We start from the raw sequence: 26417 nt of genomic DNA on the forward strand, positions 1-26417 counted from the left end.
AATATAATTAAAAATTCTGGAAGCAAGTTTATGGACAGATCTGCATAGCACTTAATTCTGAAGCTTCAAAAATGTTATTCTGGAGAAGAGTTTTGAGCTAAGCTGTTTTCAGAGTAATAATTCCCATGTCAGCATTCAGCTCTTCACACTCTACTGTACTGTTGTAATAGGGTAACAGCATCTCTTGTTGGTGATGTGGCTTTGCCATGTTTGGAAAACGTACATCTAGCTCATGTTAAGCCTCTCCCAAAAATTCCTCCTAGAGAAGCTTGTGAAATAAGGGCTGGATGAGCAGATAGTGACGTGAATTGAAAATTGACTGAATATCTAAGCTCACTGATGGTGATAAGTGCCATGAGATCTAGTTGGAGGGCAGTCACTTGTGTTGTATGCCAGGGATTGATACTGGTTCCAGTTCTGTTCAACTTTTTCATTAATCATCAGGATGATGGGGGAGAACCCTCAGCAAACTTCACACAACTGGGAGAATACCCTCTGGAGTTTATATTGGAGCTATCCAGAAGGACCTTGCTAGGCTGGAGAAATGGGCTGACAGGAACATAATCAAATTCAGCAAGGGAACATGCAAAGCTGAGGAGGAGTGAATATGTGCATATCCAGGGAGGACCACTCAGGAGAAAAGCAGCTCTTAGAGGGACCTGGGAGTTCTAGTGGACACCAAGTTAACTATGAGCCAGGAATGTAGTCTTGCTGAGACAAGGCCTGTAGTATCCTGAAGTGCACTAGGAGAAGTATTTGGTTTGTGACTGTCTTTATTCTCAATCTTGGTGAGGCCACATCTGGAATTCTTCTCAGTACGAGAGAGATGGAGCTGTAGAAGGGAAACTGGTGAAGGCTTGCAAAGATAATCAAGGCACTTTGCTCTTATGAAGAAGGGCTGGGAGCTAGGGCTGTCAGCCAAGACAAAAAGACGACTTAGGGGAAGACGTACTGACATGTACAAACATCTGAAGGAAGAGTATCGAGCTGGGCTGTGTTCACTGGGAGTGGGAGTGGGACCAGAGGCTGAGGGCACAAGCTGAAACACTGTGAAGGTGTCTGACCACTGGCACTGGTTGCTTAGAGAGCTTGTGGAGTATCTCCTGAGTATTTCCTCCTTGGAGATACTCAGGAGCCATACGTACATGGTCCTGGACAAGCAGCTCTGGGGGACCCTGCTTGGGTAGAGCTGTTGGATTGGATGACCTGCAGAGTCCTTCCAAAACTCAGGCATTCTGCTGTGTGGATCTTCAGCGTTTACAGTGGTACCAATGGGTCACTGTGTTGTACCTCATGGTGTGCGGTGTCTTTTCTTTAAGCTTGGGTCTAGCCTATGAAATGGCTGAGGTGACAATGATTGACAATAAGATTGGTTCTTTATTGGATTAATTTTTTCTACAATACTGGTTTTACTGTTAGAACCTTATTTCGCTTGAGTTGGAGAACTGTTTATTCCATTGCAGCTATTAATTTATGGGAAAAAAGAAGCTTAATTAAAGATTCTTACTATGATTTATTCACCTCAGTATAACTAGTGTTTCAAAAAGTACACTGGGCACTCTGAAAAACTGCATAATGTCAGAAAATAATTTGTGTTAATAACTGTTAGTTTGTGCAAGATTGTGTCAGAAGATAGTAGTAACTTTGAGGTACTTCGATAACTGGTGATTTTCATAAGCTCATTGGGTAAGTGAAAGGGAGACTGCCAATTCAGAATAGGGGAACAACCAAACTTTTAATACCTCTTCTTAATCTAAGTAATACAAATTTCTTTTTCCTTTATTTTGTAACTTTGCAGCTTGGTTGGGCAAAAAGCAAAGTTGCTTCCTGCTGTAAATGGATATAAAAATATAAAAGCTGCAATTATGTTTCTTTTGACTGACTTTGAGCTGATCGTTTTTAGTATGTCTTTTTTAGAATATAATACTAAAACTTCATGTTGGATTTCCCTGCTGAATACACTGAAGAATGATCTTCTATTGATTTTAATTGACTGTTTGGAAGACCAGGAAGGGACAAGAAAGATGTAACATGTGTATGCTAAATTTTTAACTTCTTAGAGGGAAAAAATAAAATAGTGTCGATGAATAATGTAGATGAAGTCTACAAATACTTACTTGATACATTAATATTACTGGCAAGATCATAAACATATTTCAATTTCTCAAGTACAGGCAGTGTTTAAATGAACATTATTTAGGGCTATGTCTTGATATGTCTCAATTCTCAACCTAATCCTTAATTGGTAATTGCTTTTCTGTTTTCAAGCCTTATCACAAATTCTACTTTTTTTGGCATTACGTAATATAGTACTGAAGTACAAAGCTTCATACTTAAAATTGTTTTGTAAGACGTGTGAACAGGTCATCTTCAGGAGGGCTCTGCAAATCCATGACCTTGATGATTTATACTGACTGCTTTCTATGTCTATAAATATGGAATAATAACAAGAAAATGATAAATTAGGCCTGCAGTGCTATGCTGGTTTTGGCTTGGGGTGAACTTCTAACAGTTTCACAGATGATGTAGTTTGCATCTATTCTTTCATTAATATGTTTTTCATTTTGATGGTTCTCCATTTCCTTAGGTATTAAAACAATAATTGTTGTCAGCTCCAGATTGCTATTTGAATTAGAGACAGAATAATGAGTTGCTCGTATGATAGGCAGATGAATTTTTGAGTAATCTTGTGCATTTCACTTAGCATGTCTTTGAAGGATGATTATAATTGGCTTTGTAATTTTCCCAAACATTTAATAAGCATTATTTGATTTCTTATGGAACTATAAAATGCTCATTTTTTTCTCCATCCTGAAAGAAGTGCTAAAAAGCGTAGCTTGTCTACTCACACCTAATTTTTGTCCAGATTATGGTTTACTTTTCCACAGTTGGTGTTATTAACAACCAAAGAGCTTAAACCCTTTTAGAATCTGTCTAACCTTAAAAGCATCCATTCACTAGTGATATTCTTTTAAGCAGATGTCAAACAGCTATTGAGAAATTGATATATTAGTAGCATTCATCATCATTACTATTTAATCACTTCAATGCCAGTTCTGAAATGGAAACGTAATTCTTTTATTATGTTCACTTCTCTATGAAGTAATAAATAACAGCTATTAAAAATATTTAAAAACCAAAAAAATAACAAACCAGTTTGGTTGTTTTAACCACTTGATTCATACTACACTGTTGGATAACTGTAGATATTAAACTGGTGGATAAATTATAGTTTTGTACTTTAAAATGTTAGAATTGGAAAGTGGATTAATCTTTTTGTTGTTTATGCTTTTCTAAGCCTGATCAAGCAGTATAGAAGGTGACAGCTAGGCAAAATAATTCTGCTCGATATTGTAACTGAAGCAGAATTAACTCTTTCACAGATGTTTTGTCCAGCAAGCACCAGTTCACAGTGTGTATTAGAATAGCTGTAGTATACAGCCTGTTTTATTTGGCTTCTGTATCTTAGAAATCTTGACAACATTTTTTTTTTGTTTGCTTAAACACTGACAAATAACGAGTCTGTATGGTGCAGAGAAAACATGATGAGAAATGAAGGTGAATGTATAGCAGGATACTGTAGGGATGAAGAATAGAGAAATAGAGAAACAAGTGCTCAGGGTAAGATTTGTGTTGAGTACTGCAGATCATACAAGAATTGCCATACTGAACCTATATTTTCTGTTTGATTAATCTGTTCCACACTTTGAGATGTTTTTTGTAACAATGTTATTCAGAAATTGTGCTCTCATAGCAGCTGAAGACTGGATGCTAAAATTTCCCATGAAAAACTGAACTTTTACAGATAACATGTTGAATGACTTTTGAAGCTGTATGGCATGAGATTTTTACAGGAAGTAAATGGCCAACTGTCCATGAGAGAGTTTGCCATCTTCAGATGCATTTAGTAGGTGTTCTCCTTTACCCCTCATAATTTGAGGGAAGATACATGAACTCCTGTCACTGTTTACTACACTTAATGATGTTTTGGAAATGAGGTTCTTGAATTCCAATTTTCATTTTTGAATGGTAGTATGAGTAGATAGAGATGGGAGATGTGGCTTTAGAAGAAGCAGGTGATGAGTCCTTGGAAGGTCAGATTGCTTTGCAGGAGAACTGTGCAGTCAAGCTGCACGGAGAAGGTACAGTTTCAATCAAGGTGGAGTTCCTCTTACACAAACTCAGTGTTGCTTGTATTGGTGTGACACCTGAAAGAGCACCTCCCTTGAGACTGTTTAGTTGGACTGACCAATGTGCTTGGTCAGTAGCAATGCTGGCAGGAATGCCTTATATCCATAGGAAACTGTTCACTTTAAGCAACTGAATTGTGTTAATTGTTGTGAAGGGTAGAAGGTATCCTGTGACTTCCTTGTGGTTAGCGTAATTCAAATAAAAAGCGAATTAGGCTACTATTATATAAAAACATCTTCTATACCAAAGTAATTATTTAAATGGAGGGGGGTTTTAACTGGGGCATTTGTATTGAAGAAAATTAGCTCATACTTGACTGTATTTTTTTAAATACTGCATGTATTAAAATATGTCAGTCTACTTGGTAGAACTGAACATTTTCTTTCATGGTCGCACTTGGAGTATTGAAATAAGCTGTTGTAAGAAAATAGGAATATTAATGTTTTTGTCTTTAAAGCTGAGAACATTTCTGTTGTCTTTTATACGGTGGTTATAAGAATTGTTTTGTCTTTTTTTTATGTAACTTCGCTAGAGGGCACTGCTGTGCAAGAAATGTTTGTCAATATTTATTTCTACACTTCTTGCCCAAAATTAGATAAGACATCTTTTAAAAAGCTCAGTGATAACCTTGCATGATATATAGACCCCCTAATAATGAATGGAGTAGGAAGTCTTTCTGATATGCTACACAAGTATTTTTCAATAATTTATTGAAATCACAAGTTTATTTCCTAAATATCTTTAACCAGAAAGAGCTGTTAAGCTGTCTTTATTTTTAGTTCTGGTTGTGCACCAAGCTGTTGAGAAAAAATTTACTTGTTCTGATTGGTCTCTAACAAGGAGAGATTATCCTGTTTGGGCCACAGGTTAATCATTTGACCATATCTTATTAGCTGAACGTAGCAGATTAGAAAATGAAACATAATCAACTTCCAGTTAAATTATAATGCCTGATGGCTTCAGGCTTTTGGTGGTAGGTGTTCAGCTTTAAGTCATTTAACTGTATTTTGAAGTCATTTACTGTAATAATATGGTTTGCTGTCTTCCTCTCAACTCATCTATGTGCTTATGCTGATGTGGTTGATGATTAGGTGTTCCCACCTTAATACACCCTATAGGTGATAGTCTTTCATGGTTTGTGCAATTTAGAACTGTTATGCTAGAGGTTATAGTTTCCAGTGGAATACCTTTCTGGATCTTTTTAATACTCAAGAGTTTATCCCTGAAGTAGTTGCTTGATGCAACAACTTCAGTAAAAGGTGATTTTACAACTTGTTGCAACCTCACTTATGTTCTGCTTTCTGTTTGAGTGACAATTATCAGCATAGCAGGCAACTAATAAGAAAGACTTCCTTTATCTGGCCATGGGTTATGTGAGTTTGGCAAGTCTCAAGTGTTGTAATGCTGAGTCTGCAAGAGACTAAGAATCAGAACAGCAACTCTTCCTTCTAAATCCCAACTGTGAATGACATGAGAGTGGCTGAATCTGCTGCAGAATGAGAAAAACAGGGACCTGGGAGAAGTGGAGATAAGCAAGTTAGACACAATGCTTATGTGGTTTCTCATAAGGTATTTAATGCTCTGTCTGGAGCATGGGGTTTATTTGGGTTCAGTGGCATGCTCAGAGAACAGGTAGAGCATGCTTCTTGCTGCTCTTCCGTGCCAACCGGTACTGCATAAAGGTACTGATCTATTTGTTGCATTCATGGGAGTTACAGGCTCCTCCTGTAGATAGATTTATTTTCAGATCACTGTCTGACTGAACTACCACTTCCATGAGTAACAAGTAAGACAGGAGTCTCAAAAGCTTTGTTTAGACTGTTCTAATGAGGTTGGGAAGCTGGGTTTTCTGTTGCAGTAAGTTGTTCTGTGTTTTTCTTCTTATCCTTTAGAGTAGAAGGCTTTATGCTTCAAAACGTCTAAAAGTAAAAACTTCATCTATCCAGAGATGCCTGTGGACAGAAACTCAAATAAGAACAAGATAGCTGCTCATGGATGATGCTTCTAACTTGTAGTTAATAGATGGTCAGCTCTTAGGATTTGGCTTTCCAGCCCTTAAGCTAAATGATGGTGATCTCTTGTGTTGAGCACCTGTGGTAATTCAGGAGAGAGGAGATGTCTCTAAAATAAGTTGGTTTAACTATAAATTTAGATTATGTTTCTACTCAAAAATGTGGTTTCAGTGAAGCTGATCTGGCATCCAAGCAAGAGCACAGATAGAGCCTGAGGTCTCAGAGACCCAGCCTTGCACCATGTGTTAACAGATACCAGCCTGAACACTTGGTGTTTAGTACCAGACTCAGTTAATTTTTAAGAACCTGTGTTATGAAACTGCATGTATACTGTAGTTGACTGTACATTTGGATGTCTGGTTTTACTCTTTGGTGCAGTGTCTCTTATTTAACTTAACAATTCTAGACCAAAAAATTGTATAAAAAGAAGTCCTGGAATCTGTTGTTTCTGTGGTATAAATATGTCAAGAATTAATTAATTCTTTTATGTAAATTAGTGTACATAAATTAACTTGTGTTAACTGCTTTAAAGGCTCTTTTTGATATGTTTTGATTCATATTCCAAACTTTGAACCCACAGTTTGTTTCAGGACTAAGCCCTCTCTTGGCTGTAGTGTACATCTTTGGTTTGTTTTCCTTTGCTATTCTCAATATGTTGTTTGCTTGTTAAGTTGCAGATGCCTAACATAATAGCCCTTGAATAATTTAATGCTTGTACTAACCCAAGGGATTAAAACTTCGTCCAGAGCAACTTTGAACTTCTTTATCAGCCTGAAGGGATATGCAGCCCTGAAAATTAGTTAATACAGCTTCTGTTCAGGCCTGTGACACATCACATGAGATGACTCATTTTTCTGTCCTTCATTCTATATATTATCTTGAAGGACCAATGTGTTCTTTTCCCACACTGATGATGGGAGCCTTACTTGCATAATCATCTTACTATTAGCATCTTCTGTATTCAGGGAAGGACCTTAGACAGCTTTTATCCCTGGAGCAAGCTTGATGTTTAAGTAGGTGGTTCACATTTTCAAAAACAGCAAAACAATACATCACTTTGAGAGTTTTATTTTTCGTTGTAGAAACTTTGACTAAGCTTTAAAGCCCGGGATTTCATTTCTTAACTGTTTCATAGAGTGAATACTTGCTATGGTAATTGATATGCTAGCTGTTTGAAGAACAGGTGGAAACCTCAGATGTTGAAATCTAATTACTTCTAAGCTCAGCTTTGTAAAATTGTTCAGGCACATTGTCATAGTAATCGCTTATGTGTTTCTGCATACTGGCACTGGCTAGAAATGTTTTGTGTTGCAGAGAGGGACGTCAGATAAATTGTGACCTGCCTTCTAGTTGATGGTGTTGTATGGTGTTCACATGTCCCCTAAATTCTGTAGTTACACTACTAGCTGCCCTGAGTGAGCTCTTCGGGGTCAGTATGGGCCCAATACTGTTTAGTCCACGCAAATGACCTGGGTGGTAGGGCTGAGTAATCATAGAGTTTGAGAAATATGTAAAACGGGGAGAAGTAGATAAAACAGAAGAAAGAGCTGCCATAAAGACATTGACAGATGAGAGGATGGGGCCAAGAATGGCATCAGGTTTAGCAGGTCTTAAGGTTGTTTCTTGCAATGGGTTTGTTGCAAGCAACAGTTACTGCTTGGGTCTGATCATCTGGGAGATGGTTCTGCTGGAAATGACCTGGAAGTCCTAGTAGGCAGCAAGGTGAGCATGATCCAGCAGTGTGCCTTGCAGCAGAAATACAGACAGTGTCCAGGGCTCGCCTCAGCAAGACGGTAGACACTGTCATTGTACTTGTCGCTTCCAAAGCCACATCTGGAAATAGTCTGGTTTTGGTCCCCTAATTTATGAAACAGGTCAACTGTAGAGGCTCCAGTGAAAGCTTATGGGTATGATTATAAAGTTGCAGAGTAACCCGTAAGTGAAAGCTGAAGGAATTTTTTGTTTGGCCTAGAGAAGGGAATTGTGGGAGAGTGCTTTTTAGAGAATCAGTTAGGTTGAAAAAGACCTTTGAGATCAGGTCCAACCTCCACCACGTCCCTGGGCAGCCCATTCCAATGCCTAATCATCCTTTCTTTCAAGAACTTTTTATGTCCAGCCTAAACCTCCCCTGGTGCAGTGTCCTCTTGTCCTGTCACTGGTGGCCTGGGAGAAGAGACTGATCCCCACGTGGCTACAGCCTCCTGTCAGGGAGCTGTAGAGAGGGATAAGGTCTCACCTGAATCTCCTTCTTTCTGGGCTGAACAACCCCAGCTCCCTCAGATTCTCCTCACAGGACATATGTTCCAGACCCTTCACCGGTTTTGTTGTCCTTCCCTGGACTCATTCCAGCATCTCAACATCCTTCCTAAATTGGGGCCCAGAACTGGACACAGCACTCAAGGTGCAGCCTCACCACTGCTGAGTACAGGGGAAGAATCACAGCCCTGGCCCTGCTGGCCACACTGTTGCTGACACAGGCCAGGATGCCATTGGCCTTCTTGGGCGCACCCTGGCTCCTGTTCAGCTGGCTGTCCATCAGTACCCCCATGTCCCTTTCTGCCTGGCCACTGTCCAATCACTCTGTCCCCAGGCTGTAGCACTGCAGGGGTTTGTTGTGGCCAAAGTGCAGGACCTGGAACCTGTTGTTGTTAAACCTCATATCCTTGGACTGGGCCCATTGATCCAGCCTTTCCAGGTCCCTCTGCAGAGCTCTCCTACCCTCCAGCAGATGAATGTTCCCCCCTAGCTTGTTGTCATCTGCAAATTTGCTAATGGTTGTCTAACTCCCCTCACCCAGTTCCTTAATAAAGACATTAAACAGAACTGGGGACAACACAAATTCCTGGGGGACACCACTTGTGACTGGCTGCTAGCTGGATGGAGCACCATTCACCACCACTCTCTGGGCCCAGCCATCCAGCCAGTTTTAACCCAGCAAAGAGTGCTCCTGTCCAAGCTCTGGGTTGCTGGCTTTTCCAAGAGAATGCAATGGGATATGGTGTTGAAGGCTTTCGTGAAGTCTAGGTAGACAATATCTGCAGCCTTGTGGGTGGCAAAGCAGCTTAATACTCTCAAAGAAGGTGGTATAAATGGAGAGCTAATACCCATTTATAGGCAGTTGTCAATCCCACGCTAAGTTATGGCATATTCAAAACTACAGTCAAAAACAGGCAGTGCCTTGCTCTGGGTTCAGTGCATGAGAGTTTGGTATGTCAAAGTAGGTTTCTAAGCAGGTCAAATCGTGTCTTGTGTACAGAAAACTCATGATATGACAGCATGTATGGTGACATTTTTAACACACTAGCATTTGTGTTAGTTCTATTCTCAGTAGGACATGTAAAGCTGTGCTTGAAGGAGGGAGTGGTATTTCTGTGAACATCCTGAAAACTGCTCTTCAGACTTCTGGAAATATTGAAAAGACTTGTAGACATGGCTCTTAGGGACATGGTTTAGTGGTGGACTTGGCAGAGTTATGGGTCAGACTGGATAATCCTAGGGGTCTTTTTCAACCTAAACGATTATCTGAAGTTAGCAAGTGTTCAGATATCAGACTCTAGTAAAATTGTGTGTGTTAATTGCTGAGGGAGGAAAGAACCTTCCTGCTGAGCTCTGCACGAAGAGCAACATATCATCTGCAATAAACAAATTACAAGCTTATGGCTAATGTCTCTAAACTGCCTGGAGTAACTTCTGATCTTGGCTTTGATCCATAAGAATCATAGGGTAACAGAGGAAAAGTAGTGTCATTTTCTTGTTTACCTTGCCTCAAATAGGTTTCTTTTTGTTAGTGGGAAGCTTATGAACTTTGCATTGGAAAAATCTGGGTGTGCTGTTGATGTAGAAGCTGGCAAAACACTTTGAATGACATAGAATTTATAATGAGGAATAAATTCTGACAAAATTTATGAATGTGAATGGGCGTCTAAGCAGTCTTGGAATGTAACTGAGTTCAGATGTTCATGTAACTTTCGCTGCCTTTTTACTGCAGAATTTTGGTTTTAGTAAACCAGGTACTTTCGACTCAATTTTATTCAAAATCAGCTTGAAGACGACTGGCTGCAAAGAAATTGTGTATGCTTTGCTTCTAAAACTACTAGTGTTCAATTTCTAGAAATTTCTGTATTGCAGAAAATGTTGATTTTGATTTGAAGTGGGAAGATTAAGGTTTCTGGAAGCTATGTGATTTACAAAAAATGAGGGCTAGTTTAATAATTCATCAGTATACTGTGCTTGTATGAAATCTTAATACATGTCTGAGTGGTCACAAGACACTTAACTACCACTGGAATGATGTGGGATGCTGGAATTTGCATAGCATGTTTGTTATGTTTTGCTCAAAAGAGAAATGAATTGGATGCCTTATTAAGAGATGGGATGGAAAAACCACCCATTTGTGCTACCTTATAGCTACAACATATAGCAGCCACAACATATAGCAGCCTTATCAGATGACAGTATATGGCAGAAAATTTGAGTGTGTCTGTTTCCTTTTTATTTAAGGCTTATGGTATGTCAGCTTTGCCTCTAAACTTGATTAAGGGAACTACCAGTGCATCTTATGAACGTTTGGAGAACACTGAAGATATTGAAGAAGTGGAACAGCATTTATTGAGGATTAAATCAAAGGTAAGGTCTTCATTGTTCTCAATTTCTTAATGATTGTTTTTCCTTGCTTACTAGTTCATGGTCATGCTGTAGTCTGTTCCAGAAAGAATAGCAAGTCAGAAATTAATAGCTTGCAGTTATTTGAGTTACTTTGAAGCACTTGTGTAGCAGTGATTACATTCTTTATGTCAGTCCTGCAGCAGTAGTTATTTCTGTCTAGCTAATAAGTGCTAACAAATTAAACTCAAGCTTCTCCAGACTTGCTTGGATGGAAGAGATGCTTTGTAGATATTAACCTCACTTAGTCTTCTGCCAGAAATAGTATCCTGTTTGTTGATTTACTCAATGCAGTATAGTTAACACTGGATACTTGCTACAAAGAGCTGTCATGATTTAGATTCATCAAACTATTAATCATCTTTATGAATAAATAACAGCTCCAGATATTCTTGCTTCCCCAGTTAATGTACCTTGCTGTTATAAGTGATTTTTTTATGAAAAGCATGCAGATGGAAAGCTGTTCTGAGTCCTAAATATCCCTAGGATGTGAACACCATTTGTACACCCGTGATGGTTTTGCAGCTAATGGGAATGCTGTGCCTCATATAAGCAAGACACTTTTAACAATATGAGTGCAAGCCAAAAGAGGGTAAGATTTCTTTAAATAAAAATTGATAGGGGAAAATCTCCCACCTCTTTTCTCAACCCATTTCAGATAATGGCTTGACCAGTGTTTTTACAGCCTTGATTGGGAAAAGTGACATCGAAGTGCCTCGCTTCCATCCTGGCAGTCCATCTGTGCTGTTGTGTGCTCTGTGACAGTAGACCTCAGATGTTGAAGCAGTTCCAACAGTCTTCCCTTGATACTTGGCTTACCTCTACAGTGTGGGCATCTTCAGTGTTCTAGATATTTTGTTGACTAGAGAAATCTAAAAAGTAGTCTGCTTAAATTATCATGTTTTGGTTTTGCACAAAGTACTACAGCAACAAAGACTTCTCTTACTGGGACCAGTAGAGAAAAATGAGAAAGCTGTGATGAATGGATAATTACCTATTACAGAAGACCTTGTTGGGTTATGATAATCTGCATGCAACTGGTCTTATTGTTCAGTCTGGTGAAACTTTAGGTTCAAAAACTAGGAAGTTCTTAATTTATGTTTATATTGTATTATGACCTTTAGTGCAAGCTAATTTTTCTTGGTTTATGGATTCTGGTCAGGATTCTGCCTCATTCTGTAATGGAAATCTTAAGTTCTTCAGTTATATGTGCATTAAGTTGTGAAGAAGGTATTACTGAGACTACTATACAGTAAAAACTAGAAGTATGAAGGTATGCTACTGAGATTCAATATGTAGTATGTTCTTGTACATCTGGTAGGTTTATTTCATTAGTCTTAAATAATTCAAGCTTGAACATGCAGACTGGGAGCTTGAACTGTTATCAAAAAGTCCTTTTTAAGTCACAGAGGTCTATACAGGGTATAGCACATGTGTTCCTATTAAAAGTACATTGTAATCTCCAATGTAAGTGTTATGTATGCTTATAATGACAAACTTATTTAATTTGACAAACTTATTTAATTTTGACAAACTAATTTTTTTTAATGTTCAGTGGTAGAAATTGTTATATTTATAGGAATGATCCTTTAAAATAAGAGGAAAATTAATAAGGAATTTCAAGACTTAAAAATATAGTTTTAGTTCATTTCTTACTATAAAGGAATACTTTTTTCCCAAGTGTGTGCTTATAATACACAAGCATCAATGTTAGAAACAATTGTGGTTCAGCTCCCTAATGCCCATTTTGTTGCTTTGCATTTAGCAAATAACTGAGGTGTGAGGATGTGCTACTCACTTTACAGCAGAGTGTAATGGTTCCTGCTCAGTGTAAAGGCTCCAAATTAAAATACAGTCCTAAACATAAAAATCAAACAAATTATCTGGTGCATTCACCTAATTCTTGGGTTGATGCTGCCTCTTATCTGACCTATATTTCTTGCTCAAGAAACTTAGCTGAGTATCAAGTGGAATGTTTGAAAGAAAATAAGTGCTGAGTTGGATATATAGAATTAATCATGGAATTGAATGGGAAGTGACATGAAAATCACCATGTTCAACCCTCCACACAAAATATGGACATCCTTGAGGTTAGATCAGGTTATTTAGATCATGACTATGCTTTTTAACCATTTCTAGCCATGGAGACTATCCACCCTGTTAAAGTTTTTGAAAATTTCTGTTGAAAGTGGTTCTGCCACCCAATAGGAATTCCTCTTGTTGCAGCTTGTGACTTTTGCACTTCATGCTCTTGATATTCGTAGAAATTATACAGGCATGAATTATATACTAGTAATTCTTTAGAGGAGTTGGAAATAATTTAAGTAGCTGTCGATTATTTTCTTGATTTGGTGACTCTTGATCTTTTGCGCTCTTCTGTAACCAGTGTCGAGATGGTCGTCCTCTGTCATCGAGGGATAGACGGACTTTACAACAACTGGAAGAGAGGTTAAGGACACTTCGAAGGAGAGAGAGGCATTTGGAGTCTATTGAGAAAAGCTGGTGGACAAAAGCTTGTGAAGCTATTAGACCTCTAAAGGTAAAACTTCTCATTTTTGGTACTTAAATTGAAATAACTTCCAGCTTTTCCCCAGATAAATCACAGGTAAAGTTTATCAGTTACCACCCTGAATATCAACTGTGCCTTTTTTTTTAATTTACTCCAGTACTACACAATGATAGCCTTGTATTGAACTCTGAGCTGTTGGAAAACCTTCTACTTTCTCAGCTCTGATTAAGATTAAAAATGAACAAATCCTAGCTGATTTACTTCAGTGCTGCTGCCATGGAAAATCTGAATATCTTTTTTAATCAAGCATATGAAAATGGGAAGAAGAGAAGGAAGAATTCTATAGCTGTCGGTTAGCTTAGGTTAATCTAAATTACATGTATCCAGCAGAAATGAGAGACACTTTGATAATGCGTGCATTTGGAACAAGCATCTTGCCAAGGAATTACTTGATAAATAGTAAGCTAGCTGAGTAGAATGTAATGTTGTGATACTTAACCAATGCAAAGGAGATGGTTACTGGGGCAAAGCTTTTATCTTGGCCTCTTTGGTCTTAGGACTACGATTTTCAGTAGATACCTAGTTGTGAAGACTAGTACTTTTATTAACAGTATTGCCATATAAAGTATTTCTTGCCAACTAGATGTAGGAAGAAATTTCAGCATTACTTTCAACTCTAGGCTGCTTTTGGGAAAGCTGGGGGGTGGGGGTGGAGGATGGATTAACAATTTCTTCTGTCATTGTTGCTGTTAATGCTGGGTGCTGAAGACAATGGGCTGGAATTGCCACTAAACAAAAGCTTTCAGTGTGCAATTCTTAGTGGAGTTACCTTGCTATGATACATTACAAATTTAGTCTGAGCCCTTTCATTGAAAGGGCCAATATCCCTAACTATTCAAGTTAACAGTTTGGAGGCTTCCTTTTGATTTAAAAATAATACAGCTTGGGTATTAAGTATTAATCTTCTACAACTTTTCACATAAAGCTCAAATTTGAGAAATATGTTCGCCATATATTTTGTCTCTGGGACCTGAACATTTCATTGTGTTCTCACAGGAAAGCATACAATAACATTAGTTACTCACAGCTTATCACCTACAGTCTGGATGGTGTTCCTGTGTCTCCTTGTTTTTGTGGTTGGAAAGCTTTATAGTCACTCAGTAGCTGTGACAGTCACTGTGCGTTGTTGATTCATGAATCACAGACTAAAGCAGAGTTGCAGGTGGTTAATATTTCCTGACAGATTTTTCTTGGTTGTGCTACTATGTAGCATGTCAGAGAATTTGTTTACTTTGACTAGAGCTGTCCTGTGAAGGAGGTAATGTCTATTACTTAATTGCATATTAACTCTTGCAGAGCTGTTTTAGTGTTGCTTGAAGAGCCTTCAGGATGTCTTTGCAGATATATAACTTGTGAATTGTTCAGTTGGGCTTTAAGGAAAGGTGAAAATCTGTTTGATATCCATATGTAGTACTTATGTTCAATGTAGAAGTACAGAAAGTATCTTGAAGCTTTGCTTACTGTTCTACAACATTTTCACCCTCAGTGCCTTCCAGTTTTGATATTACTGTTCAATTATGTGGCTGCTTCTCAGACTTCAAGAAAAATTCCATTTTCTGTGAAGCAAGTACTAGACAGAGAATCCTTTTTCTGCTTTGTATTTGGGGTGGTCAATTTATGGGAGTTGCAGGCTCTTATTGGGACTAACAGAAGAGAATAACATGTTCAGGAATTGCACTTAATCTTCAAGGTCTTTTATAGTGTTAGCATAGTGTCTGCATTCAAACTTCTGTTATCACATTGTCTTTGTATAGTGTCCTCAAGTGTTCTTGCTTTAATTGGTTTATTACTGCTAAGTATCTATTAGCATGTGATTTGTTGTTAAAGGCAAAACTTTTCTCTTTAAGTAGAAAGCCTCACTTGATTATTATTTTACTCAAAGCTAACTCAAAGATGAATCTGTTTTTTCAATTCAGTCAAAAGCTGCACATCTGAAGATCCCAGGGAACTGAGTCTTGGCCAGCATGAGGTTGTTGAGTAATGTTGAATTAGTCTAATTTCTTTCTACAAAATGTGACGTTGCCTTTTTTATGGATTCTTACGCTTTCATCTGATAGTCTCAGCAACAAGAGAAATGTGTACTATAGGAGCATTTAAATTTTTTTTTTTAGGGTAAAAAAACTCCAGAGCACATACTATGTGAACATAGCTGTGTGAGCAAGACTATGGGATATGAAACATGGAAGTCTACTCAAAAATAATAAATTGGTAGTATTGCATCTGTATTTTCATTGTGTACTTCACAGCTATTGGGAGCAAACTGGAAATGCCTACAGTAATATAAGGAAATCAAGTGTTCTGAGATTTCTGTGAGCCAAGATGCCCACTCTTTCCAAGGTTCAGCTCCTTTTGTCCTGACTCTGGAGTAGCACAGAGGGGAATAGGGAGCTGCCATCAGTCCATAAAACCTCTACTCTGCTGTTGCTTCCTCTTCACACTTTGTTCCAGTATGAGTGGACTCTGTGAACTGTAGTTCCTGTCAGAAGCACATGTGGGATCTTTGTAGGCTGCAGCTTCCTTTAGAAAATATCCTCTTGTTCTGATCTGGTGTTCTACATGGGCTAAGTGTGGTTATTTGTTCCAGCATAGTCCTCTTAACAGGTTGGGGTAGAAATGTCTTGCTCCATTCTCTGAAGCAGCACCTCTTTTGTTGAGCTTCGTGTCTGTCTATAGGGTGAATATTAACAATTTTTGGAAGTTACTTTTGAGGCTTTTTAAACAAGCACCAACTGTTTGTGGCTTGTTTCTGCTCAGAGTAAATTAAGTCTGAAATTCCGTGGTTATCTTAATAACACTTCAGAATTATCCACAGATGAAATAGCTTAGCTTGACTGATCTGGGAGCAGGGATAGGAGGCAAACCCCTAACCCTAACATTTCTAAATGTTAGATGTCACTTCAGAAGACAGGCATATTCCAGAGGAGATACAAATACCTGTCTAGTGGCCATAGCTGTCAGAAGGTGGTGAAGAATTAGGAGATTCAGACTCTTGGTCTCTATTGGTTTTCAATATTTATTTCCCATACAGATAATACCTAGTTGGAGTTTGCTGTGGAGAGGTAAAATCTTAGTACATTTAATGATGTGGAAATGCAAAACTTAATGCTTACCTTGATATTGATCTCTAAATCTATGTCTAATAAGATCTATATAATTTGAGTTGTTCTGTAAGTGATGTTCTAAATTGTATTGAAGTTTGCAGATGGAAGTTTGTCTTCAGAATTTAATGAACAATAATAGCATTGTATCTCTGAGAGTCTTTAATGAGCAGCTGTAATAAAGTTCTTAACCTTTTCATGATGGTTGTGTGCCAAGTTCTGAGGCGATTTAAACTGTGAAACTCCCTCATTCACATGGAAGACCGTGCATTGTGTACCTGCATGTAGAATTTTGAAGTAACTCTGTCTAAGTCTCAGGTCTAGCAATCTGAAAATGTTGTTTTGGGAAGTTCAGTGACTTGTCTGATTGTATTCCATGACTAGGGTTTCTAGGAAAATACAGTGCAACTGTTGGAACTGTACCTGAATGAGTTTCCTACCTAGGCTCTCTTCTGTGTATCATCCCCTAAACTCCCCAGGGAAAAGATTGTGAGGGAGAAAACCTGTCAGAAGGAGGGAGAGTAGTTTCCTGAACTAGCTGATAATCCAAGAAACACAGTAGGTGGTGTTCTGGTTGAGACAGCTTGGAGAATCAGTTCCTGGCTTGAGTGCTGTATTTGGTAGGCATAATAAAAACACTTTTCTGTGTTTTAATGAAGACCTAGCATTTGGGTTTGGCTGAGTTTTTCATCACTCCCAAATGTCTTGGTCATTGTGCGTTTCAGAATAGTGCTACAGAAGGGAGCTTTTACTCAGGAAGGGTGAGATGTTCCGTGTAAGCTGTGCACAGGTTGCCTCCTGTTGGAAGGTGAGCACATGTGGGGTGGTCAAGGCAAGAATCTCAAATTTCTTTAATTAAACCTAAATGCATGTACATAGTTAAGGTTTTCCATATAATATAGAGAATGCAGGTTGTGAATTCTGCTAAAGGCTATTATTGTTAAATGTAGTGTGCCATCTCTTTTCTTAACATCACTTTTGACATTGGGGTAGATTTTTGTATTACACTAGAGCATGTGATGTACTTGACAAACTATGCTTAACATAGTAAAAGTTTTGTGAGCACTTCTTTCAAGTGTTTATCAAAAAGTTACTGTTTCATGTCTATTTAAGCTCTGAAGTGCTCCAAGATCATTAGTTTGTTATTGAAACAAAGGCAAGTGTTCGCATCTTATATCAACTGGAAACACTTTCAGTTAAATTGTTTTAAATTTTTACTTGTAGATCGTGTGGGGAGTGTTCTTCATCATTGTGGCATTGCTCTTCACTGTCTCTCTGTTCTTGTCAAAGTAAGTACATTTCAGTTTTTTCCTTGGCCATTTAAACTATCTAGTTTCTGCTCTAATATAAAAATTTAGGTGGGTTGCCTCAGCCCCCTTCTTTTTGATATTATATTTCTGTCAATAGAGCTGCACTTCTCATGATAATAGTATATATTGAAATGGAGCAAAATGTACCAAAACAAACTGATGAAAGAACATGTTTCAGGTGGGAAACAGTTCTGAATCAGCACAGAAATTAAGTATATATATTCAGGAAGTTTTAATTCAGATTACAAAAGTATTCTGCTTGCTTGAATGAGTCTTATTGCAGGTATTTCTTGGTTAACAAGTGCTTAAAACACTTGTTACCTGCTGGGAAATAGGTGCTTAAAATCTTGCACTAGATTACATATTTAATCCATTTTGGTCTGCATTACATTGAAACCGTTTCTTAGTGTCAAAAGCAACATAGCCAGCTGCAAGTCTGGTAGATTTCAATGTGAATTGACACTAACCAAAGGTCTCAAATATTGGCGTTTTTGATCTGTCAGACTGGGAAAATAAGCTTTATGACCCAAACTGGGGAAAAGCAAAAATGCTGAGGAGATGCAGAAATCAATATATCTTTAACAGAACAAGTGCAGTCAATGTGGTAAAGCAAAGCATGTGTCTGAATAGATGTTAGACAGCTGTCACTCTCCGGATTAGTTCAGTTTGTTTTTTCTTTTGGGTTGCCCTTTTAAAACTACAGACAAAGCTCTGGGAGAACCACAGTACTTACCCAGTATTTCTAATTATTGCAGTTTGGACAAAGCTCTGCATTCGGCTGGCTTCGACTCAGGATTTATAATTCTAGGAACTAATCTGACCAATCCATTGAATATGCTGTTACCAGTTCTTCAAAGAGTAAGTAAAGAAGTGGTGATACACATATGTAAGGATGCTCTTCCATTTCCTTTTAAACTTCTCCCCAAGTAATTAAAACCATGTTGTCTAGATGTGTGTTCAGTAAAAGCAAGGCAGCTTCCTTACTAACTTTTAGTTCCTAGTTGCTGATATGAAAATCTTGGGTGAATGGTATCTAGTTTGGGCAAGGAAGGTGGTGCTTGAAACTGATTTTGGTGTGATGAGAATACAGTGGCAAATGAGAATGGTTGTAGTTAGTATGCACAGAATAGAAGCTACTTTGTTCCATCTTCTACATACATTCCAGTTAGTGTACTGGATAGCTTAGGCCTTTTTAGTGAAGTAAATGCAACTTTTCACTTTTTAATATATTGCACATTGAAAAATATGCAACATTGGCTATGTTATAGTAAGGCATTAGTCTTGGAAGCAAGCCCAACATAAAAACATGCATCAGTTAGCTTTAGTAGAGCTGGAAGGCAACAAGTACACATAAAAATTTGAGTTTGTCATGAGTAAACTGAGAAAAAGAAAAGTTTTAATATTAAGCTAGTGCTTTATTCCCTCTCCAGTTGAGGTATTCCTATATTCTTGGTGTAATGGGTCAGCGCAATGCAGTGCTTCCCCATGGCTTTTGAAAGTGTTGAACATCTAAGCTTGTAGTTCACTGAGAAGAATCATGTTCAGCAATATTATCTCAAGCTTCTATTAATGTAAATATAAGTTTTGTGTGCAAATACAATCAGAAAAATAGTCACAAATATGCATTCCTAAAATAATGGTTGCCACTGTGCACTTGTCATTCTGTGGGTGTATTTAAAATAATTATTTCTTGGTCTAAAAATGTATAACACTTCGAAATTAAGGCATTTATTTTTAAATTAATAAAAATGCTTAATGCTTTTCCAAACTAATTGTCTAAGCTCTATTAGCAGCAAGCTATGTTAGTTATATTTGGAGTCAGTTGTGTAAAACTTTAAAACAGGACTCTGACTACCTCAAATATAAGCTATAGAAGTAGAAGCTACTTACTTTCGAGTGGGAGAAGAGCTTTTATTCTTGTCTTTTTAACTGCTTGTGTTCTTGTTTTAGGTTTTTCCACTTGATTATATTCTTATCACAACCATTGTTATGTACTTTATCTTCACTTCAATGGCAGGCATTCGAAATATGGGAATATGGTTCTTCTGGACAAGGGTGAATATAACTTAAGAGTTTAGTTTCTAATACTCAGATATTTAAAAAATATGTGCTCTTGAATATATTTAAGATTTTTGTATTGCTTCATAAATATGGGATGTTGCCAGTAGCATTGTCTGTATGCCTAATGAGTGTCAAAAGCCTATTGTACCATTTGCACTGCTTTTGGAAGGTGTTTCATTTTACCAAGTTATCAGACTTTTGGGCCATTAATGCAGATAGAACTTAATTTAGTTAAATAGCTGTGCTTTGAAATTAGGTAAATACACCTGAAAACCTGCTTTGAACCACTGAAATTAAGTTGCCAGAAGATAATATTAGCAACCTCCCACTTCTGGCAGTAGAATTAAAACTTACTTGACGTAAAGAGGTTTTTGAATGCCTTCAGGAAAAACAAGAGCTATTTCATTGTATTAATATTTGTTTTTCTGCTTTTAGCTTTATAAAATCAGACGAGGAAAAACTCGACCTCAAGCACTCTTATTTCTCTGTATGATACTTCTGTTGATAGTTCTTCATACAAGTTACATGATTTACAGTCTTGCCCCACAGTATGTAATGTATGGAAGCCAGAAATACCTGGTGCAGGTGAGATGCTTTTTTTTTGTTTAAATTTTATTTTCAGTATTAAAAATGTACTGTTTTCAGAAACTTTGAAATCAGACACATTTTCAGTTTTGAAAGAGATTTTTGGTAGGTAGTGTTTTTAAATACTAGTAGGGCTCTTGATAATACACAGGCCAGAAACTAACTGCACTATATATTACACAACTTTAAATCTTCATTTCTTGAGAAATTGTCATCTCAAGACTTAGTATGAAACTGAGGTTTGGTTTACTCCTTCTGCTAAGACAGTTGTTAGCTTCCACTAGATTTTGTAGTGGTCTGCTTAGGTTGCTGAGTGTCTGCGGGGAGGATTATTTTGAATGTGGAGGGCTGTGTACAGAATGAAATCAATACTGTTCCACAGTTGATTGCTTTTATCATGACAAACATAACTTGGCACAGTAGAAAATAAGAAACTGAGGGGAGCTAAGTGTGTGTGGATTAATCACATTTCAGGCACTTTGGACTGTCCAACTTCATGAAACTCCATGCCGTTCTTGCACTGTAAAATGTTCTACAGAATTAAGCAATTAAAATTTAATCTTTGCTTTTGTTATTGCACTTTTATGTATTTCAAGGTTTTGAAGTCTTTCAACTTCTGTACCTGAAGAATTAAATTACTGTATTACATCTTAGTTTGAGTGGCAGCCTGCATATTTATGGGGAAGTTCAAAGTTACATACCAGAAGCATCTTGAGAGGTTTCATGGGTGGCTGTTTATTAAGGTCTGGTATCTTACAGGGGTAGACTTCATCAGATCTGATCTTGCAAATGTAGGTGACGAACCAGTTATGAACTGGTTGCTTATTCAGGTGCAGTGAAGTCAAGATCCCTTGGTGTGCTGTTTGATGTTTGTGTCACAAAGACAAAACAATTGAGCTGGAGTGGTCAAAAGAAAGGATTCAAATGAGATTGAAGTGACTGGATGCTGCTTTGAGCTTTGGAATATCTCTGTAATTCTCTGGATTCCTGTGGTAGGAGGACATACCTGCTTTACAGATGAAACACCTGCTGACTTCCTTCAGCTGCAACAAATTAGTAATTTTTGTAACTTCTATCAGTTATCTTAGTTTAAACAGTGGATACAGAGTTCTTGGGGCAAAAGGATTACAAGGAGAAATTGAAATTGAAGTAGTGTTAAATAGGCTAGAAGATAGAACTTGCTCAACTTAAATGTGTTGGTGTGGCAGGATTGTCACTGCAGGAAGTGGAGGTCTCAGCAAATGCTACTTTACTGCTGTCTTTGCATTTGAATTATTTGGTAGTGGGCAATTGGTCATCCTGATAGCAATCCAAGCACAGTAATTGAATCACAGTAGGGAATGTGAATATTTGGTATTTAGGAAGTGTAATGCATTTTATTAGATTTCATGCTAAATATACCTAACACAAAATAAACATGCTTAGGTGTGCATTGGCTCAACTTGTCACAATTAGGGTAGTAGTAGCATGAAACTAAGATGAAAGTCAGTTTAGGTGTGTTTACATAGAACTTTGTGGTAAAGTTTGTAGATAGCATGGAAGGTTTGAAGAGAAAAATAATAAAGGCTGTAGCTAACAGTTTGTTTTACTTTGTGAATAAAATAAAATGTGTGTATATTAAGGGAAGCAGAAGGATTGAGACTTAAACAGCTAACATGCAAGTGTTTGTTATGAGAAGAAGTATCTGAAGAAAAATACATAATTTTTGAGAAAAAAGGGTCAAGAGAATAGAGCACAGCAGTAGAAAGACTCTTGTCATTCTAGCAGCTATTGCAATATAATCCTGGTCAGCACTGCAAGAAAGATTAGCTGGAATGGTTGAGTAGAGCTGTAACTTTCTCTTTAAAGGATTACAAAATGTTCTGGTCAAGATAGGCATCCTAAGACTTCAGGTTATGTCTCATTTCAAAGAGCTGTGTTTAAAGTGCATAATCTAATTTGAGTAGAAACTGGTTTTATTGTTAAAATAACATGAGACATAAAGAATATGGTGGTAAATTACATCTGGGCTTCTCTGGCATACCAAATAGATACAAGGTTTTCTGAAAACATCCTCTCCAGGAGTATTTCAGAATGTATCCGAAACATTTTCTGTGTCTGACTACCTTGGAAACTGGATGTCGAATTGTGATATTTTGAAGTGAGGAGAGAGGGAGTCTGGCAATGAAGAGAAACAAGGTATTTTTCTGTGGAGGTAGTAATGAAGAGGTTCTTAAGAGTTATTGAATTGGTGACTATGGATTTAGGAGCGTCCAGGAACATAATCAGGAGCAGGGCAAGTGAACTAGGCACAGCGAGCTTCCTGATGATAACTGAGAACCCTGTGCACCAGCTCACTTTGACAGTCCAGGTTTTCATGTGTTCTCACACTACAGTTCATTTCCTTCAGAATAACACCACTGCTAACCAACAGTGTGTAAGAACCAAGCAATAGATGAGCATTATTCCAGGAAAGCTTAGTGGATGGATGGGCTGATAAACATGTGTATGACAGTCTGGTGGCTCATAGATTGTGTAAAAGGAGTATTTCCTCCCCCTCTGCTTTGCTCTACAGTAATTCCAAATCTAGTAATGTGTCAAACTAAATTGTTATCACAATCTGTAGTAATGCATGGGGTAGGTTAGGTTTCTATTTGAATCTTGGACTGTTTCCTTTGGAGACTGTTACTCTTAGCAAGATCTTTTAATTTGGAAGTGCTGGTAACTTTTCCTTTTAACTGAATATATATGTGAAAGTGGAGCTTTTCTGAGACAATTAACATTAACTAGACCTGGGCTACTTGCTTTATTAACTCTGAGCACTGATGTGTTCAAAGCATGTGACCCCAATTCATCAAAAGTGTTTTCAGCTGTGGTGTCTGTAGGAAACTTTTGAAAATTTCTTCTGGATGTTGTGCCCATACCAGCTGAATCCTTCCATACAAATTTGTTTAACTTTCATAGCTCTTCAGACACCAAGGATAGCTTAGTTTCACCTCTTGAAGCAATTTGTCTTAACTGTTAATCAGCAATAACTCTTTTTATAACTTTTCACAAACAAAAAATTGTATCCACATCTAGGTTACCTTCTTAGCTTTCTAGCAAAGGCATAACTTTGCCCATACTTGAGGTATAATTCCTATTTCTGTTCAGTAAGGCCAAGGGTTATTTTGCCTTTGTCTGAAAGAAAGACCACTGCTTGCTGATATATAACCCAGTGGACATTTATTACTTGATTACCCCAGACAGGAATTAAAAAGCCAGTACTTGCCATAAGCAACATGGAGACTTTTCCCTGGTTGGGGACCAGAACAGCAATGATCACTTTGTTTCTTCAGTCATCACATAGATAATTTGGAGGAGTGGAGCTAAATTGCAGGATCCAGTGTCTCCATTGTCAGCAACAGGAATCCAGAAGTACCATCCCTTGGATGGCTAAGTGTGGAAACAGATCTTTTCAAGTTCTTGGTCCTTAGCATCAGCAGAAACTAATCATGTAGGTGTAACAGGTTGTGTCCTAACCCTTTACATAATAGCTTGCTGTTTTCTGGAGTGTCCAAAATGTGTCAGCTCTTGAAGCACACATACTGAGTTACTGTCTGTAGTAACTGTCTCATCGTTTTGTCTCATGCTTGGCCTTGATGCATCCTGCTTGAAGCCTTGGAGTAGATGGGATAACAGAACATTAAAGTTGTACTCTGACAATACTTGTACTAAAAATGTCTGAAATTATAGGAAAATTATGGGAGTGTTCATGGAGAAGAGTGATATAAGACCTGGAAAAAAGCACAGATACTGTCAAAGAAAGCCCATAGGTCTAGCTGTTGTTGTATTTAAAGTTCTGTTAATATGGTAAAGTGAATGAAGATAAGCAAGACAAAACTTTGAAATGGCTATGTTGTGAATGTTTTGTGCTTTTGGTGTGCCCCATGGAATTTTACAAGGTTTGATACTGTTCTTTTGAAATAAGTGCTTACTGTGACTGAGCATTGTAAGCTGGAATAGTGACAGCCAGCTGAAATACATTCTGGAGATGGAAAACTGCTAAATGTACACTGAATTATTGAAATTTCACGTGTTCTGTTCTTACCCTGCTGTTTGTCTACACATTCTCTTTTGTTCCTGATCCCCATGACTAAGTCATATTCATTTTAGATCCATTTTTTAAGGCAGTCTTCCCACTTTCATAACCTTGCATGAAATGAAATTAACTGTGTGTACAAATTGCTACCTTTTTGGATAGACACTGAATTATTTCTCTTGACTGTTCAAAGTGAAAGCTGCATTTGCTTAATATTGATAAACTTCCTCAGAGAAGTTAGAACTTAGTTTTCTGTGCCAGCTTGTACTGATTGCTGGTATGTTTTAAGTAACTTCTTTTAGTCTGAAGACAAGGTGTTGACTCTTAACTGATTTCTTTAGAGGGTTTTCTCTTTAGGAAATCATGAGGGTAGAAGTAGGTATGTGACCCTTGAAAGTGAATCAGGGTATAAAAAAATCACCGTAGAGCAAAGGATTTACATTGGACTCTGCTAAAATTATTCACTGATTGTTAAAAATGTGGAACACAGAGTTCATGTTCCCTGAAAGGGTCAATTTTCCCAAGACTTGGGGCATTTAAGCAGGTACATTTGGGTTTTCAAGAGTTCACTTAAGAATAATTTTTCTTCTTCCACTCTGGCAGTCCAAGTATGTTGCATGCTACCATCTGGCTTTTAGACCAGAAGTAAACTGTATTCATTATTATCAATTCTAAGAACTCTGTGGTGACTTCATCACCGAAGTTGATTTTCAGATTAATTCTCTGCAGTCAAAAGGTTTCATTTCAGAGCTCAAGTATATTTTTCACAAGTCTTCAAAAAGAACACAAGCTATTGTTTTGTTAATGAAATCATACTTAGAAACATTCTTGTTTTACTGCTCACAGCTTACTGTGCTTTCAAAAATAATGCTTTTGAATAGTCAATGAGATTTAAGGGTTTTTTAAATTAACTGGAAAATATTTTTGGTTTCTGCATTGTCATTGTCCATGGAAGACCACTTCTGGTAGACTAATGTACCAATTTTCTGTATTTATAATGCAGAGTAATAAGACAATTGATGGTCAGCCAAGGAATGTGACACTTGTGTCTAAAGACTGTGATGCAGATGCACCTGAAGGTAAGATAAATTTATTCCTTGTATTCAATGTGATAGGTGCATGCTCAGCTGTAATAAACAGCTTAATCTGTCTTCATAGCTTTCATTTGCCTAAAATGAAGCTTTGATGTATAGTTAAGTTAAAGATAGTTTATTCATTTGAAGGAATGACTATTTAGTCATAGTCATTGACATAGTAGAAACCATGAGTAACAAAGCATTCCAGTTAACTTTAAAATCTCACATTTGCTTTCATGTGGATATAGAAGATCTTAAAAATAAACCCCAGCTGGTGAATAGCTTAGCATTGGAAGTGCACTTCACTGTGTCTGTTTATCATACAGACATGCAGACAGTTATTCTATTTGGTCTCTCAAGGTACTCAGGAAAACAAAGGTCTGAGCTTCTCAGTGGAGCTTGTGATTCTCAGTGGAAACTTACAGATAAGAGAACAACATAATTTTTAATGATACATAAATGGGGCTCTTCCATGAGCAACCAGTAGAACTAGAAATCTTCAACTATTTTTCTCTAATTAGAGTTATGCTGGAGATTATAGGGAATGATAAATTTTCTCAGCTGTATTACTAAATGCCCCCTTTTTGACTGCTATTTGGGCAGAAGATGTATTATGGTTATTCTGGAGTTAAGTACTGACTAGCAAGCAGATGGAGAATGCTGTGATGCTCCTTGACTTTCCATCTATGCAGGCCTTAGTAGTTGATATTTTTCTTTGTGAGAAAGACTAGTAACATTTTATTAGTGCTTATTCCTCTATGAAACTTGTATGAATGACTTTTAGCCTGGTTTT

At 37.5% G+C, this 26417-nt stretch overlaps 1 protein-coding gene across 2 annotated transcripts in view; it reads left to right on the plus strand.

Moving 5' to 3' along the window:
* LMBRD1 (LMBR1 domain containing 1) overlaps nucleotides 1–26417 on the plus strand; it is a 67584-nt gene that overhangs the window by 29504 nt on the left and 11663 nt on the right. For both annotated transcript variants that reach the window (XM_041410696.1, XM_041410697.1), the window contains exons 8-14: nucleotides 10704–10829; nucleotides 13252–13404; nucleotides 17757–17821; nucleotides 18598–18700; nucleotides 19793–19897; nucleotides 20339–20488; nucleotides 25552–25627. In XM_041410696.1, coding sequence (XP_041266630.1) covers nucleotides 10704–10829; nucleotides 13252–13404; nucleotides 17757–17821; nucleotides 18598–18700; nucleotides 19793–19897; nucleotides 20339–20488; nucleotides 25552–25627 — 778 coding nt within the window. The remainder of the gene's footprint in view (nucleotides 1–10703; nucleotides 10830–13251; nucleotides 13405–17756; nucleotides 17822–18597; nucleotides 18701–19792; nucleotides 19898–20338; nucleotides 20489–25551; nucleotides 25628–26417) is intronic.

Source organism: Onychostruthus taczanowskii, unplaced genomic scaffold, assembly GCF_017590055.1.
Source record: "Onychostruthus taczanowskii isolate IOZ18803 unplaced genomic scaffold, ASM1759005v1 scaffold33, whole genome shotgun sequence".
Taxonomy (NCBI): Eukaryota; Metazoa; Chordata; class Aves; order Passeriformes; family Passeridae; genus Onychostruthus; species Onychostruthus taczanowskii.